Source organism: Fusarium sambucinum, chromosome IV, assembly GCF_050947815.1.
Source record: "Fusarium sambucinum isolate potato_lamoka chromosome IV, whole genome shotgun sequence".
Lineage (NCBI taxonomy): Eukaryota > Fungi > Ascomycota > Sordariomycetes > Hypocreales > Nectriaceae > Fusarium > Fusarium sambucinum.
In genome coordinates this window covers 4,563,223-4,578,283 of record NC_139291.1, presented here as the reverse complement: position 1 = coordinate 4,578,283, position 15,061 = coordinate 4,563,223, and the positions used below count along the sequence as shown (strand labels likewise).

The 15,061-nt window shown below is 48.5% G+C and overlaps 4 protein-coding genes across 4 annotated transcripts; 2 read left to right on the top strand and 2 right to left on the bottom strand.

The window, feature by feature from the left end:
* Positions 1-211: 211 nt before the first annotated feature.
* On the bottom strand, positions 212-824 carry FSST1_001543 (polysaccharide biosynthesis-domain-containing protein; the record flags this gene model as incomplete). Its single annotated transcript, XM_083227446.1, has 3 exons — positions 212-278; positions 339-685; positions 747-824. 3 exons carry the CDS (start codon positions 822-824, stop codon positions 212-214), a joined length of 492 nt encoding a protein of 163 aa, XP_083091725.1.
* A 3,276-nt stretch (positions 825-4,100) lies between these two features.
* FSST1_001542 (P-loop containing nucleoside triphosphate hydrolase protein) lies at positions 4,101-8,339 on the top strand (the record flags this gene model as incomplete). The annotated part of the gene is made up of 3 exons (XM_083227445.1): positions 4,101-4,510; positions 4,556-5,219; positions 5,265-8,339. The coding sequence occupies 3 exons, from the start codon at positions 4,101-4,103 to the stop codon at positions 8,337-8,339; spliced, it is 4,149 nt and encodes a 1,382-aa protein (XP_083091724.1).
* Positions 8,340-8,864: 525 nt separating this feature from the next.
* On the top strand, positions 8,865-10,300 carry FSST1_001541 (uncharacterized protein; the record flags this gene model as incomplete). Its single annotated transcript, XM_083227444.1, has 2 exons — positions 8,865-8,942; positions 9,005-10,300. The coding sequence occupies 2 exons, from the start codon at positions 8,865-8,867 to the stop codon at positions 10,298-10,300; spliced, it is 1,374 nt and encodes a 457-aa protein (XP_083091723.1).
* Positions 10,301-10,571: 271 nt separating this feature from the next.
* On the bottom strand, positions 10,572-14,818 carry FSST1_001540 (uncharacterized protein; the record flags this gene model as incomplete). Its single annotated transcript, XM_083227443.1, has 3 exons — positions 10,572-11,780; positions 11,829-14,504; positions 14,750-14,818. The coding sequence occupies 3 exons, from the start codon at positions 14,816-14,818 to the stop codon at positions 10,572-10,574; spliced, it is 3,954 nt and encodes a 1,317-aa protein (XP_083091722.1).
* Between the last annotated feature and the right edge of the window lie 243 nt (positions 14,819-15,061).

The window sequence follows — 15,061 nt, the reverse complement described above, 5'->3', positions numbered from 1 at the left end:
AAAATAATTCCCAAATTCCACCTGCCTGAAAAAAAAACATTCATCTCATGAGGTCTTTCGTTGTATTCAGTCTCCTCTGCCAAGGTCACAACTAGCAACTTTCTTTCATGTAACTAGACTCGTGTGGGCTCAAAGCCCGACGCTGTAGACGCATGGCTCGATATGGTAAATTCGCTTTTGTGTTATTTTTTGTTTTTATCGCAGTTTCCGTTTACTTGGACTTGGCCTTCTCAGCCTGAGCCTGCTCGTAGATCCAGTCGTTGAGACCTGCACGGTTTCTATAATCACTGGTCAGCTTCCGATAGTTTAAAATTTCAGAGATATAGTCTGTCACTCACCGTGCAATCTCGAAAGCGTAAAACTGCATGCGGGGAACAAAGATGGTGGTGTTCTCCTCGTACTCGACCTTGGCGCTGTCGCGAACCATGGTACCAAAGTTGTAGTCGTCGACCCTCTTCTCGTACTTCATCATGAAGTCGCGCCACCTGTTCTTTCCATCCTTGCTCTTCATCTCGTCCTCGTTGACCTTGGCGGTGGGGTCGAACTCAGGGAAAGCCTCCTTGAGGTGCTCCATGATCTCGTCGTCGATCTTGGTGAGGCGGAGGGAAGAGCCCTTGACACGCTCTAGGATGGACCAGTAGGTCTGCATGTGCTGGACGACCTTGACAGCGAATTGCTTCTCGATCTGTGGGTTGTTGGTTAGTGATTGGGTCTTGGACTGTATCCGGGGGCTCAGGTTGACGCACGTCTTCGTTGTTCTGGGCATTCTCGGCGTCAAAGTTCTTGGGCACGGGGGCGCCGGCCATGTTATCGAGGGGATCCATGATGACTGATTAATTGGTTGCGATCGTGGTGGAGGGGATTTTGGTGGTGTTTGGTGTATTGAAGCTGTGTTTGAGGTTGTCGACAGTTGGGCAAAAACCTTGAACGTGGGGCAATGATGGAGGGGCACAGAAGCCACAAATGATATCAGCGTATAGTGTTTGCGCTTATTAACACTGTAAGTTTAGATATTGATAAATGGATATGGTTGATGTAGGTGGATAGAAGCTGGCTTTATATATTTAGAATAATCATATCATATAGACCATCAGGACTTTACTTTATTCTCTATCTACATATTGTTTCTTCTAAAAAGCGGCAAAACGTAAAGCTGACCTATTTTCATTACGGATGCTTCTAGTGCTTGCTGGAACATTATAGACATTCTTTATAGATTGCACAGTGCACCAACTCTAATAGGTACATCCGTTACACTACGTACGGTGTGGCAAATGTACATCATTTCTTTCGCTATACAAACAGCAAAAAGGAATCACCACAACTGGCAAAAGGATGTAATTGCTAACTCCGGTACAGGGAATCGAACCCTGGGCTCCGCGGTACTGATCTCTCAGGTTATGAGAGCGCGAAATGTTAGCCACTACACCATACCGGAAATCGAGATTGGTGATTGTTGACAGGGGACCCTCTACTAGTGGATATGGAGCAAGTCACCTACGAGCCAGGCCGTATACACGTCGTGAGTCTCTGTTTGTGCCTACGATGTTTGTTGTTGTTGCAAGCAACTTTGCTTTTGATGTACCGTCCAATTTTCAGGGCACAAGCAACAGGTTAGAGCACAAGCCTTAAGAGAGTGTAAAGGGTACACCTTGCATCGAAATTCTTCGTTATTTTGTTGCCCTCAGGGTATCAGAAAAATTGGCTGCCAGAAGCATAAGGGACGAAATCAGTAGGTTGGCCTATGCTGCTTAGATCGGACTTCTTAAGTTATCTATACTTGTAACCTAAGGCTTAGGGGGTCAACTCTTCTGATACCTACAATGTTACGTGTCTATCATACTCCGACAAACTTTTGCCTAACAGATATTTGATCAAGCAGACTTGTATGCCTAACAATCACATTCACATCAGGCCGAAGAAAAGAGTGATGCTTTATCGCAAGCAATTGTGTAGGCATAGCTTCACGTAACCTCTCAAGAGCTAGACTGCTGCCAGACAAGTATAAATAACCGTACTCTCACCCGAGAGACATTTCCAGTTCTTCATCATTTCCAGTCTTTGGACTATATATATCAAAGGCAATGCATATATCATCAAGTCTCTAGACTCGTTGGTCGCCCCGTATGTAGTGACCTAACGATACGGACCTTTAAGCATTACCTCGAGAATGTCGATCGCCATACGGATCATTCCTCCCAAGTTCACTTCTGCCGCCATCTATCATAATAGCAAACCGCCTGGCCTCACAACATTGATCAAGCAGCCACTAGTCGCCTTCCTCTTTTGCTCCCTGGCAAAAGCTCATGCCTAAAATATATAAAAAGAAGCTCCCACAGCCCTGCCACCAGCACACTTGTTCATTAGATTCTTCATTACAGAGACGTGACAGCTCTGAAGGAAGCGATATCAGCATCAACTCTCAGTATGCCAGTACGTACATGTCCCCCACAGAATGAAATTCTCCCCAGCTAACCTCTTCAGATGCTCTTGACACTCTAGCTGAATTGGCTCGCAACAGTGGTGTCACTCCCGCAGAGCATAGCACTGTCGACACTATGGTCCCTGTAAATGACTGCCATATAACATAGAATTTGGCTCTTTGTTGCTTGATCTTCTCAATGAGCGTCGTCAATGTGCTGCAGACTGTCTTCTAGTTCAAGAAGTCGTTACTCATCAGTCCGCACAAAGAGGTGCTTCAGAATGGGTCTTGCCCGTCAGATCCAGACAGACTTGATCATTAGGTATGTTGAATAAAAGCTTTAATTGCATGCCCTGCTTACATGTTACTACCTAGAGATGACCGAAGCATAGCTGAAGTTGCGATGCTTGGATTTTGTGTTTACACGCATGTCCCACGAGGGAAGCTCGGATCACCAGTTGCAATGAAGGGCTCTGAGCATCTATATAGGGATGAGGTAACAAGCCTTCCATAAGATTGCTTCAATGGGGGTAGTTCTTTCAACCTGGGTAGTGATTGGTCGTATGATATAAATTAAATGTGTGCTGATCTGGCAAATAATGCATGTGGAATATATACTTATGGAATCAATATTATCTGTATGCATAGCAAAGTAAAATCAACATTAAGAGAATAATAATCAGTAGGGGGTACTAGCCAACCTGTTCATGAGTAGAATCTGACCCTGGAACAGCATTTGATGGGGGGGGGGGCTTCGCAAAGTCTAATCGATCTGGAACAGCATAATAATTTGATGCATGTGTACAACTGGCAAGCCAAGAATGGAATGGCACTTCTACAAGTTACTGCTCAATCTATCTTTGGAACCCAGTGGTATGTTCACAAATATCATGGACACCACCATCTCGCCATCACCGGCAACCACTTGCCCTGCTCTGAGTAACCCATCAAATGGGTCGCGTGCCTCGAGATTGGACAAGGGGAAGAAAAAGGCAACACCGTGACAAGAGTCCGGAACCAGCGGCACTAACAGAACATCATTTAGACCGTTACCAAGACAAGGCCTTGGTGTCATAGATACTGATTTATCTACCCACTGTTCAAGTCCTAGGACAAAGCCAGTCGAATGACGACCTCAAAGCGAAAGACGGAACTAGGCAGGTGACATGGGTAGTAAAAGAAGTGAGAGATTGATGCATCGAGATGAAGAAGAACAATTCGCATCAACCGGAAGTCCCAAGCAATCCTCTCGTTTAATGCGCCACTCACAAAATATCATGCCGTCAAGTTGGGCGGCATTTGGCAGTGGCAACACCGTCGGCGTCTCGGTCACCTCGAAAATCCCGACTCAAAAGGCTATCAAGAATGTCCGTTAGATGCAATCAATTTATCTTGCATTTTTGCCAATAATTTGCGTGCGGGGTTGCAGTTAGTTTACCAAGTTAATGGACAATATCAGCGAGAACAATACTAAGGCCCTTGACCTCACTCAGCCTCGTCTGTGCACCATCACCACTCGCCTTTCATATTGTTCTTTGTCACCACAAACGCTCTACCTCGTTTTTACCTTGTCGCCATCAAAAATCATGTATTCTCCTCAATATAATCTTTCTATCTCTTCCTTCTCCCTTAATCCAGATTGAATCACCACTTTCGTTAACCTTCAACTTCATTCGCTATGGAACAAGACGCAAAATCATCGTGGAGGCAACTCTTCGCCTTTACAAGAAAGTCACACACGGGAGCTCTAATAGCTGCTTTAATAGCAGCAGCCTTCTCAGCAGCTTTCAAAACCATCCTCGCAGTCATCCTTGGAAAGATCTTCGATATCATCGCTGGCTTTGGCAATGGCACTTACGACGGGGATGAAGCACTGGCCCTAGTTTCGGACTGGGCTTTTGTCCTTCTCGGAATGGGAATTGGAAATTGGATTGCTAGTACAGCCTTTCTAGCGCTTTGGGTCATATTCGGAGAGTTGCAGGCGTGCAGTGTCAGACGGGAAATCTTTACAAGTCTTCTCTCCAAAGATATGGCCTGGTTCGATGCCCAATCCGAAGGCATATCAAGTCTCCTCATCAGAATACAGACGTGAGTTCCTCATCCCTTATTCAATTCCCTACTAACTTTCCACAGGCAAACTCGTGAACTGCAGCTCGCATCCTCCCAAGTTCTCGGTCTTCTCGTCGGCGACATCATCACTTCTTTCGCATCTCTGGGTATCGCGCTTTATTACTCCTGGAAACTCACACTCGTCCTTCTAGCTACTCTTCCAATCTCAGCTATCGTCCTCTCACTTGCCACAAAACGTTTGGAGCCCGCTATCCAAACGCAAAAACGTGAACTGGCTGTGGCCTCCAAGTTCGCCGTCGCATCTATCACCGCTATTGATCTCGTCAAGGTCTTTAACGGATACGACCAGGAAGTTTGGCAGTACTACCCATCCGTCAAAGCCGCGGCAAAGCAGTACCTCATTCAAGCCCAGTGCAATGCCCTCCAGATGGGCTATGTCGCTTTCTGGGTTGTGGCCATGTTTGTCCTAGGATTCTGGTACGGCGTGGTACTTGTCAACAACGATGGTCTTGCTGCCGGAAGTGTCCTCACAACTTTCTATTCTACCCTTGCAGCTTTCCAGGGTATCGAAGCTCTCATGCCGCAGTGGCTGGTCCTCGCAAAGGGCATGTCGGCTGGTGGGTTTCTCTCCAGCATTACTCGTAACATGAGAAATGGTGGCCCAGTTAAGCCCATGTCCGGCGCCTTACGACCCCAGTTCTGCAGCGGCGACATCGAACTGAAGAATGTGAGTTATCCCCTGGCTAGCAAATATCAGTACTGACATGAATAGGTGAGCTTTGCATACCCTTCGAATCCGACAGTCAAAGTACTCAAACGTTCGAACTTCTTCTTTCCATCTGGCGAATTAACCTTTATTGTCGGAAGAAGCGGCTCTGGAAAGAGTACACTTGGTAACCTCATCGTCGGCTTCTACGAGCCCCTAAGCGGACAGGTTCATGTCGACAGCCGACCTTTACAGGTACTCGACAGACAATGGGTCCGCGAAAACATCACCCTGATCCAACAGTCGAGTATTTTATTCAACGAGTCGTTCTACAAGAATGTAGCATTTGGTCACCAATGCCCTGACGGAGCAACACGATCCGAAGTGATGGGTGCCTGTGATACAGCATTACTCCAATCAACGCTCGCAGCACTTCCCGAGGGACTTGAAACCAATGTTGGCGCAGACGGATACAACTTGAGTGGTGGCCAGAAGCAGAGGCTGGCACTCGCTAGAGCTAGACTTCGAGATCCTCCTGTGCTAATCCTTGACGAGATTACAAGCGGTCTTGATCAAGTTAGCAGAACTCTCATTATGGATGCAATCCGTGCATGGCGACGAGGCAAGACAACCATCATCATAACACACGACGTCGCTCAGATTGAGGATAATGACTTTATCTATGTGATGGACAATGCAGAACTTGTTCAAGAAGGCTTCAGGAAGGATCTTGCCAAGCAAAGTGGTAAAGTATTTGCCACGCTTGCATCAACAGCACAGGACACTCCAGAAATGCCTGTTGAAATCACCATCGACTCTCCAGTCTCTCCTATCTCGCCCCTTTCTCCATTGTTTCCTCCACCCTTGAGAGCATCTCGACTTTCCAAAATGCTCGTGGGAGAACTGGAGTCATTCAGCCCAGCCCCTGCGAGTGCATCACAACACATGACTCTTGGCACCAATGCAGCAGCGGCTTTTCGCATCCGAACAGCCCGGGCATGGGATATGGAATCATTTTATGAAGAACAGCGTCCAGCAACGGCCGTCTCCCACTTGCCTATGGGTGAATTTTATGATGAACAGCGTCCAGCAACGGCCGTCTCCCACTTGCCTATGGGTGAATTTTATGATGAAAAGCACAACAGCGGTCTCAGAAGTCCAAGCAGCCTAGACGGCTTTGAAACATCATGTACTCTAAGACCTCTCGATGAGCCGGAATACCTCTTTGGTGGATCAGAACGCCCAAAGAGCATCACAAGACTTCGAAAGGCAAGGCTGGCCGACAAAGTAGAGGATAAGGATGATGAGACTAAGGAACTCCCTCCACCCATGTCTTTGGTTGCAATCTTGAAGACTGTCTGGCCAGCTATCGGCCGGGGACATCGGTTTCTCCTTATCATTGGAGTAGTCACCTGCTTGATTGGTGCTGGTTCAATCCCTGCATTCGCATACTGTTTTGCACAACTGTTGGGCGCTATGTGGTCGCAAGGCGACAAGCTAGCAGAAGGCAAGAAATGGGCAATCTTCCTCAGTGTCATCGCCGTCGTTGATGGAGTTTGTACAGGTGGTGGCCGCTATCTGCTCGAAATGGTAGGCCAAGCATGGATCAATACTATCCGCGTGGAAGCCCTGAAACGAATCCTCCGACAGCCAAGGTCTTGGTTCGACCGATCGCGCAACTCTCCTGGTCGAATCAATGAATGCCTCGATCGAAATGCTGAAGAGATGCGCAACATTGTCGGACGATTTGTACCCATCCTCATCACAGTCACCGTCATGATCATTGCCGCCATTGCTTGGGCACTCGTCATATCGTGGAAGCTCACACTCGTCACCCTCGCACCGCTGCCTGTCGTTATGGGCGCAGTTAAAGGCTATACCATCATCAGCGGTAAGTGGGAGGCGCGTTGCAACGAAGGATCTGAGGAAGCTAGCGCTTCTCTGACTGAGATATTTCTCAACATCCGAGTGGTTCGGGCTCTCACACTTGAAAAGTACATGAGTGCAAAGTACCTCGCATCAGTAGCACATACTCTGGGCCTAGGCAAGAAAAGGGCTACACGTACAAGCCCCTTCTTTGGTCTCTATCAGTCTGTGAACTACCCCCTTACAGCGCTGGTGTTTTATTACGGAACTGTGCTTCTAGCTTCGGAGAATGCGATCACACCAACATCTGTCGTAGCAGTGGTCAATCTGCTTTTGTTCAGTATGGGTACAGCGACAAGTATTCTTAGTACGATACCTCAAGTCACCATGGCTCAGTCCACTGCTGCACAGATGTTGAAATATGCCAACATGCCGCTGACACCACCAAGCGAGGCTGGAGGAAAACAGAAGGCAAAATCACCGCTTCCAGTACGACTAGACGACCTCGGCTTCTCCTACAAGTCAAGTTCGCGCAGACCTGTTCTTAGAGGCGTGTCGTTTGAGGTTAATGCTGGAGATTGTCTGGCTGTTGTTGGTCGCTCTGGCTGTGGCAAGTCCACAGTTATCTCACTGATGCTGGGTCTTTATACTCCTTCTAGAGCTTCAATACTCAGCACGCAACCGCCACTCACCTTTGCTGGTATCGCTCACTCGGACATTGATATTGAGCATCTCCGTTCGATGATGGCATACGTTCCACAAACACCATTCCTGTTCCCAGCCACCATCGCAGAGAATATCACATATGGTCTCAAGGAACTATCACCTCTACGTCACTTCCCCAATGTCATGGACGCTGCCAAAGCAGCTGGTCTTCACGAGTTCATTTCATCTCTTCCAGATGGTTACAACACCCACGTCGGCGACGGAGGCCAAGCTCTCTCAGGCGGTCAAGCACAGCGTCTCAGTATTGCGCGCGCACTAGTCCGCAAGCCAAGACTTCTTGTTCTGGACGAACCAACAAGCGCTCTGGATGCAGAAAGCGCAGAGATGATCAGGCACACAATGCGACGAATCGCGGGCAAGTCAAAGAGGGATATGGCAATCGTTGTAGTGACGCATAGCAAGGAAATGATGGCGATTGCAGACCGTATTGTTGTGCTGGAGGATGGTATCAATGTTGAGGAGGGAACATATCATGAGTTGCTACAAGCGAGGGGTGCTTTTACGCAAGTAATTGGAGAAGGAGGATGGGAAGGAAAAGAGTATAATTAATCAAGCCTCAGATTGATTAATTAATTGACTTTGATAATAATTAACGGTTATTACACGCATATACCTGAGCACGAGTTGTTGTTGCTCTAATGGTGGATCGTTTAAGTAGACCCAGTCTCCCCCACGTATGTTTTTAAAGTTCACGATCCATCAATCTCATTGGGCAGAGGCCCCTGAGGATTACTAAGTCAGTGACGTTCAACAGGGGTCACGGGGTCAGGAATGGAAGAAGGAATCTAAAACAAACTGAAGTTGTTCCATTCATTTAAATCTCATCCATCGCCACCTTGAATGCCGCGGTAAACTACCGTTCACCTGTCAGACCATTTCGTTTTGATTTTTCATTCTTATTCCATCTTTTCATATTTCATCATCTATACATCCTGCATGAGATTTGTAATCAAATAACTGGATACACACATCGCTGAAAGATCGACATCGTACAGCTTGTCTCTCACTATCTCTCATCTCGTTTCTTGATTCATACACTCACATCACTCACTTATACAAACTCCCCACTACTCAATGACAGCACAATCACCCACCAAGCGAAGGGGTCGCTTATCTTCCAGCACCCAAGAGAACGACGATGTAGCTCTCAAGGTAACTAATTCACTCTCCTTATCCCCCAGTCCATGCATATACTTACAACCCGCACCTCAAAGGCCCGTCGCGAACGCAACCGCGAAGCCCAAAACATCTTTCGCCGTCGTCGCCAAGCCGCCGAAGCAGCACAGGCCCAGCGCGTCCGCCGTCTCGAGCAAGTCGTCGAGGAGATGAGCTCCGTCTTCATGTCCTTTGTCGACGAGATGCTCACCACTGAAGCCGTCGTGAGCGGCCAACCTAACCTTGTGGGGAGCTTGCGTCGCAGCATGGAGAGGATTCTGGAACTGGCTCACGAGGTCGTCGGCCCAGAGGAGGATCTCGTCGTGCTACCGGGATCGAATTCTCCAACTGAGGAGAATATGCTCACGGGCAAGTCGCACAGTCCCGATAGTGAGCGCAGTGAGACAACGTCGGATTCTGGTTCCTCCCTGGCTGTGACATTGAGACGAGTCCAGCCTGTTCAGCCACCGCAGACTTCAGCATTGACGAGCGCACTGTCGACGTCAAACTCAACGTCAGCAACGTCCATATCACCACCGACGCCACAATTCACAACGCTCCACAACTTCCAGCAACCGTCTCTCGGCAAACCCGTCTCAATCCCGTCTTTCAACCTTGCGCCCCAAATCTTTGGCAACGGCTGGCTCGGTACAACGCCCACTGCGCCCAGTGAAGTCGTCCCGACAGGACCACAGTACAGCTCGCCCTTCTCATTCCGCGTCGCCAACACTGCTCTAACAATAGCATGTCAACTTCTTGTAAATTCACCGCCTGAACACGCCATGACTCCACAACAAGCTCGTCTGTTCTGCAATACCCTCAAAGGTCGTGCCAAGGAGGAAATGCTTACACGTTTACGCTGGCTTATTGGTCCTGGAAAACACGAAATATACCGCGTTATTGATTTACCCTATGGACGATACGGACATCACGTTTATGCTCGTGGTGAGCTCAACCCTGCAACGATAGAGGACATTGAATGGCCATGGCCTACACGACCGGCTGGATCACATATCGATCACTTTACACGTTTCTTCAGTATTGTAGGTGTTGAGAAGCAGCTTCTTGCGCTGGGTGCCCGGATGATCGATAGCGACACTCTCGAACTCAATTTGAACAACTCGCCCATGCCCAATGTCGGAAATGCTATTCCCAAACAACCGGAGAGCTGGAGCTTTGTGAATTGCTTCTCATTCCCGACGCAGCCCAAGAATAGTCCCGTGACAGTGCGGTTGAGTGTGCCCGCTCTCGTCCTGTCGCTAGCTTCAAGATCTTGCTGTTTAATGCGAGGACCGGGAATACCCAGATCCGAGATTGGAAGTGCTATTGAAGAAGCCATTATCAAGGTGGGATGAGTATCGGTTAAAAGTTAACGATGTTTTGTTTTTTTGCTTGGATATATATGAAAAGGAGATTGGGCATCACATTTTTGAGGAATCTGGATTGGAAAACTTGTGGGATGGAAGCGTTGTTATTATGGCCTAGTAAAGCGACCTGTATATTGGTATCTTGAAACCCCTTCTCTGTCATAAGTCGTAATATGTCGTTTAAATCAAGAAAAACAGATCTGTACCTGTAAACCAAATGTCCTTCTCCTGTCTATTCTGATACAAAGTGCATTATCCGTTATCGCCTCTTAGATCTCAATAGTCCTTCCCATGAGATGTGGTGTCTCCATGAGCTTTTTTGCTCCTGCTGTTGTGACGGTCGCGTCTGGCCTCGAGGGTTTGCCCTTTTCGTCCGTCGCGGTCGGGCTGTATTCAAGGCAACAAATTTCATAAATCTTTCGTCTTGACTTGGTGGCAAGGTACTATCGGTACCGCCGCTTGTCCTCAGAATGGGGTCATCCTTGAGGGTTTTAGGGTGGATCTCAAAGATAGCGCCGTCGGAAGGCCTTCCCAGCTTGGCCGCCTCTACCAGGGCATGTAGATCAAGCTCTCTCTTCTGCTTTTCTCCCTCCTTCATCAACCTTCTCTGGTCCGATCGGGCCATAGCTTCTCTCTGTTCCTGTGTCATTGGTGTCTCGTCTTCCTCGGCGTCGGGGGTCAGGTGCATCATGTGAAGAATGTTTTCGACAGGACCCATCTCATGCTCTGATTGCTGTTGTTGTTCCTCCTTATCATCTGCCTTCTTGCGCTTGAAGCAACCAAAGGCTCTTGACATTGCTACACGGAACGGCCGCCATATCGTGTGCCAACAGGTAGCAACCAGTGTGAAGAGGTTCTCAACCCAGCTGTCTGGGATTTGCCGGATCAAAGCACCCAGAGGAATTGACATGACACCAAAGAGAAGACTCCACCCCCACTGGGCACCCGTAAGAGGAGTGGTGTCGAATGCTTCGCCTCCCTTGAAGACAATGATGAACTGGCCAGCAATAGTAATCAGTTGTACACCGATAAACCAAGGGTTTCGTAAGATGCCTTGATACCAAATATCAAGCTTGTTATCCACACGACGGCAGTTATGCTGGTTGAAGAATTGCATCCAGACGTAGATATTCAGCACCAGCGTCTGCAGCTTTTCGATCTCAAACTCGGTATCAGGGTTGAAAGTGTCCCAGCCGGCATAATGCACAACAAAGACGACTATCAGCTGATATATGGCCTGGCATATGATCATCTTCCACATCGTAATGGAGATGATAGGTGCGTTGCGAGGTTCGGGTTTGCGTTTTAGGAAGTCAGGAGACGGGTGATCAGTAGCATAACCGAGAGAAGCGAAGATATCCATGATCAAATTGATCCAAAGCAGCTGTACAACGGTGAAGATGGCGTCACCAACAAGCTCCGAAACAACGGTGATGATACCTGCAGTGATATTGATTGTGAATTGGAACTGTAATTCGTTAGCTCGTTATTTGTACATCCGACTCAGAACACTCACCTGACAAAACTTCTTGACTGAATCATTGACACTTCGACCCCAGCTCAGAGCTTTGACAATTGAGGCAAAATTATCGTCAAGAAGGATGATGGATGCGGCTTCTTTCGCCACCTCGGTACCTTGTATACCCATAGCAAACCCGACATCAGCTGCCTTGAGGGCAAGGCCGTCATTGGTGCCATCACCCGTCACTGCTACCGTTTCGTTCATTCGCTTTAGATGAGTTACGAGAAGAAGCTTGTCCTCTGGACTCGATCGGGCCAAGACCTGTAGTCTTGGGATAACAGCATCAAGTTGCTCGGGAGTCAAATCCCGAAAGGTTGGTCCATCCATGGCAATACCACCAGCTGTGTAGATACCACACTCTGCCGCAATAGCTTTGGCCGTCAGGAAATTATCGCCTGTGACCATGCGAACAAACACTCCAGCATCTTGGCATTGGCGAACAGACTCGATAACTTCGGGTCGCAACGGGTCGCGAATACCAAAGGCGCCGATGAAAATCATGCCAGATGCCAGCCATTCCAAGTTGATATTATCAGGATCGTCGTCGGGGCCCTCGAAAATCTCGTGTGCCGTAAAATCTCGGTAGGCCATGGCAACCGGCCGTAACATTCTGCCCGCGTAGTCTTCAATTGTGTTACGATAGCTCGTGCGATCATTCTCTGAGAGGCGAGCAACCGGAAGTCGAAAGGTTGGGTCCAAAACGACAAAAGCGCAATACTCAAACACGACTTCCGCAGCTCCCTTTACCAGAAGTCGATATCGGTCATCATCAACCTTTATCAAGACGGCCATCCACTTGCGGGATGAATCAAAGGGAAGAATAGCAACAATAGGACAGTTAGCTCTCTCCTCAGCCAAGTGACCCATACCCAGATGCTGACGACTAAATTGCAACAAGGCTGTTTCGGTGCTGGAGCCCATGAAGGGAGATGGTCCAGAGTCGTCAGTTTCGAAAGCGGTAGAATTGAGCGCGATGCTGTCTTTAAGTAGTCGCCGGCAATCTGGTGAGAGTGACTTTGCGAGATCGATGGAACTGTCGCACTTGATGGTGGAGGCACGAGACATGGATGAATCTGGGTCAGGAGTAGCAAGGTCAGTGTCATCAAAGTAAGATTCGAGTCCGACACGTCCAACCACCACAGTCATCTTATTCTGCGTCAAGGTACCTGTCTTGTCGGAGCAGACAGTTGTTGCATTTCCCATGATCTCGCACGATCGAATCAGCCGAACAAGATTATTGTCTCGAAGCATGCGTTTTGTAGCAAAAGCAAGAGCAATAGTCACATTAAGGGCCAGTCCCTCAGGTACAGTGATTACAACAACCGTGACAGCCAAGATCAGGATATGTAGAAAGTCTTCAGCTTTCTGGGATGGCCCGCCGGTAATGGTGTTGAGAGTGGTCAAGAATCGGATCAAGAGAACGAGGAAGAAGATGGAGCCAGCGACACCACCAATAATGATGAGCTGCTTGCCGAGACGGCCAAGTTTCACCTGGAGTGGTGTTGCTTTAACTTCATCTCTTAGCGACATAAGTATACGTCCATAGGTTGAGTTCACACCGACGGCCGTAACAATATAGGAGCCGACGCCGCGCGCAACGGTAGTTCCACTCAAAATGAAAGGGTCGATTCGAGATGAATGTACTGAGTGGTTGGGGTTTGGCACGCACTTGTGAACCAGATCAGCTTCTCCGGAAATGGAAGACTCGTTCATCTGCAGACTTGACGCTTGCACGATGACACCATCAACGGCAACGATATCACCAGCCTCAAGATGTAAAAGATCGCCAACAACAATTTCGTGGACAGAGATGCGCTGCAATTTACCAGATCGAACAACTGTCACGTCCCTCTGTTGCTTTCGCTCATTGACCTTCTTGAACTTGTAATTTTTCTGCCAGTCGGTCGCAGCGCTAGCTATGATGATGACAAGGATCGCAACTACAATAGTAACGCCATCTACCCACTCAACACGGGATGCGCCTATCGACTTATCGGCGGACTGGTAGATACCAATAGCAAGCGAGATGGTAGCAGATATGGTCAAAAGTATAATGAGCTTGTCATTGAAGGCAATCCATAGCAGCCTGAAGAAGGACTTTTGTGCAATTTGAGGAAGACGGTTGTCCCCGAAAACACGTTTGCGATCCACATAACGATTATCATGATGTTCGAAAAGACCGTTGTGGAGGAGCGGCGGCGATGGCGGAGGGGAAGCAGCGGAAACCAGTGGTGGTCGTTCAAGATTACCGGAAGCTACTGCTTCATCAAAGGTGACGGTTCCATCAAGAGTTGTCTCGTCGACGCTGAGTCCAGCCGAGATATCGGTTCGAAGGCCGGCGGCTAAGCCCAGCAAGCCGCCAAAGGCGCGTAGCGCTGTGAGACTCCTTGTGGTCAGGAGTTTGTGAAGTTGGGTCGGGGTAAAAGCAAAGTTGTTTCCCTGAACAGGTTCGCCGTCGTGCAAATCGAATGGCGGATCGTCGTTGTTGGGAGTTTGAGATGTCATATCGATCGGGGACTGGTGTTGACTACCAGAATTGGAGTTTGAGTTGGACCCTTCGCCAGAGCCGCCATAGCGTGGATCAGAGGTAGTCGTAATGTCGTCCATCAATGTAGAGCTGTAAGAGATGGAAGCAGCCGTGAGCTGGTACGGCTGAACTCTAGGAGCAGTCTGTCAAACAAAAGACAAGAAAACAAAACAAGAGGAAAGAAAAGGTTGGTAGATCGAAGGTGGTTTGGTCTCAACTAGGACGGGACCGTTGAGTGTGGATGTAGGTGGTTGAACGGTAGCGTGGGGGATGTTTTTACTGGCTTTTACCCCGAATGCGTTAGAACCAGTCATGAGGAGCAGGAAAATAAAGAACCTTATTGAGAAACTCGTCATACCTGGACAAGACGTCTCCACCGGGAAATGACCTGAATTTGGGAGATGGCTGTGAGTGGTTCTTGGCGGACAATCTTTATTCTGGCTGTCTGGGGGTCCATGGCAAAGACGGGCCGTATACAGCAACAATCGCCGACGACACGTCGCTAACCCACTGTAAGTGGTCCGCCTTACAGAGAGTGAAGGCCCCCGTAAGTTCATCGTCTCGGGAGGGCCGAGATTCTGCTCTGGAGGTCTTTGGGGATGCTGAAGATGCTACTATCGCGTCTTGGCAGTCGTCTTGGCTGCAACGTTGTGCGTGTGCTAGTGAGAGACTGAGGTTTTTGGCTGTTGGTGGATGAGTC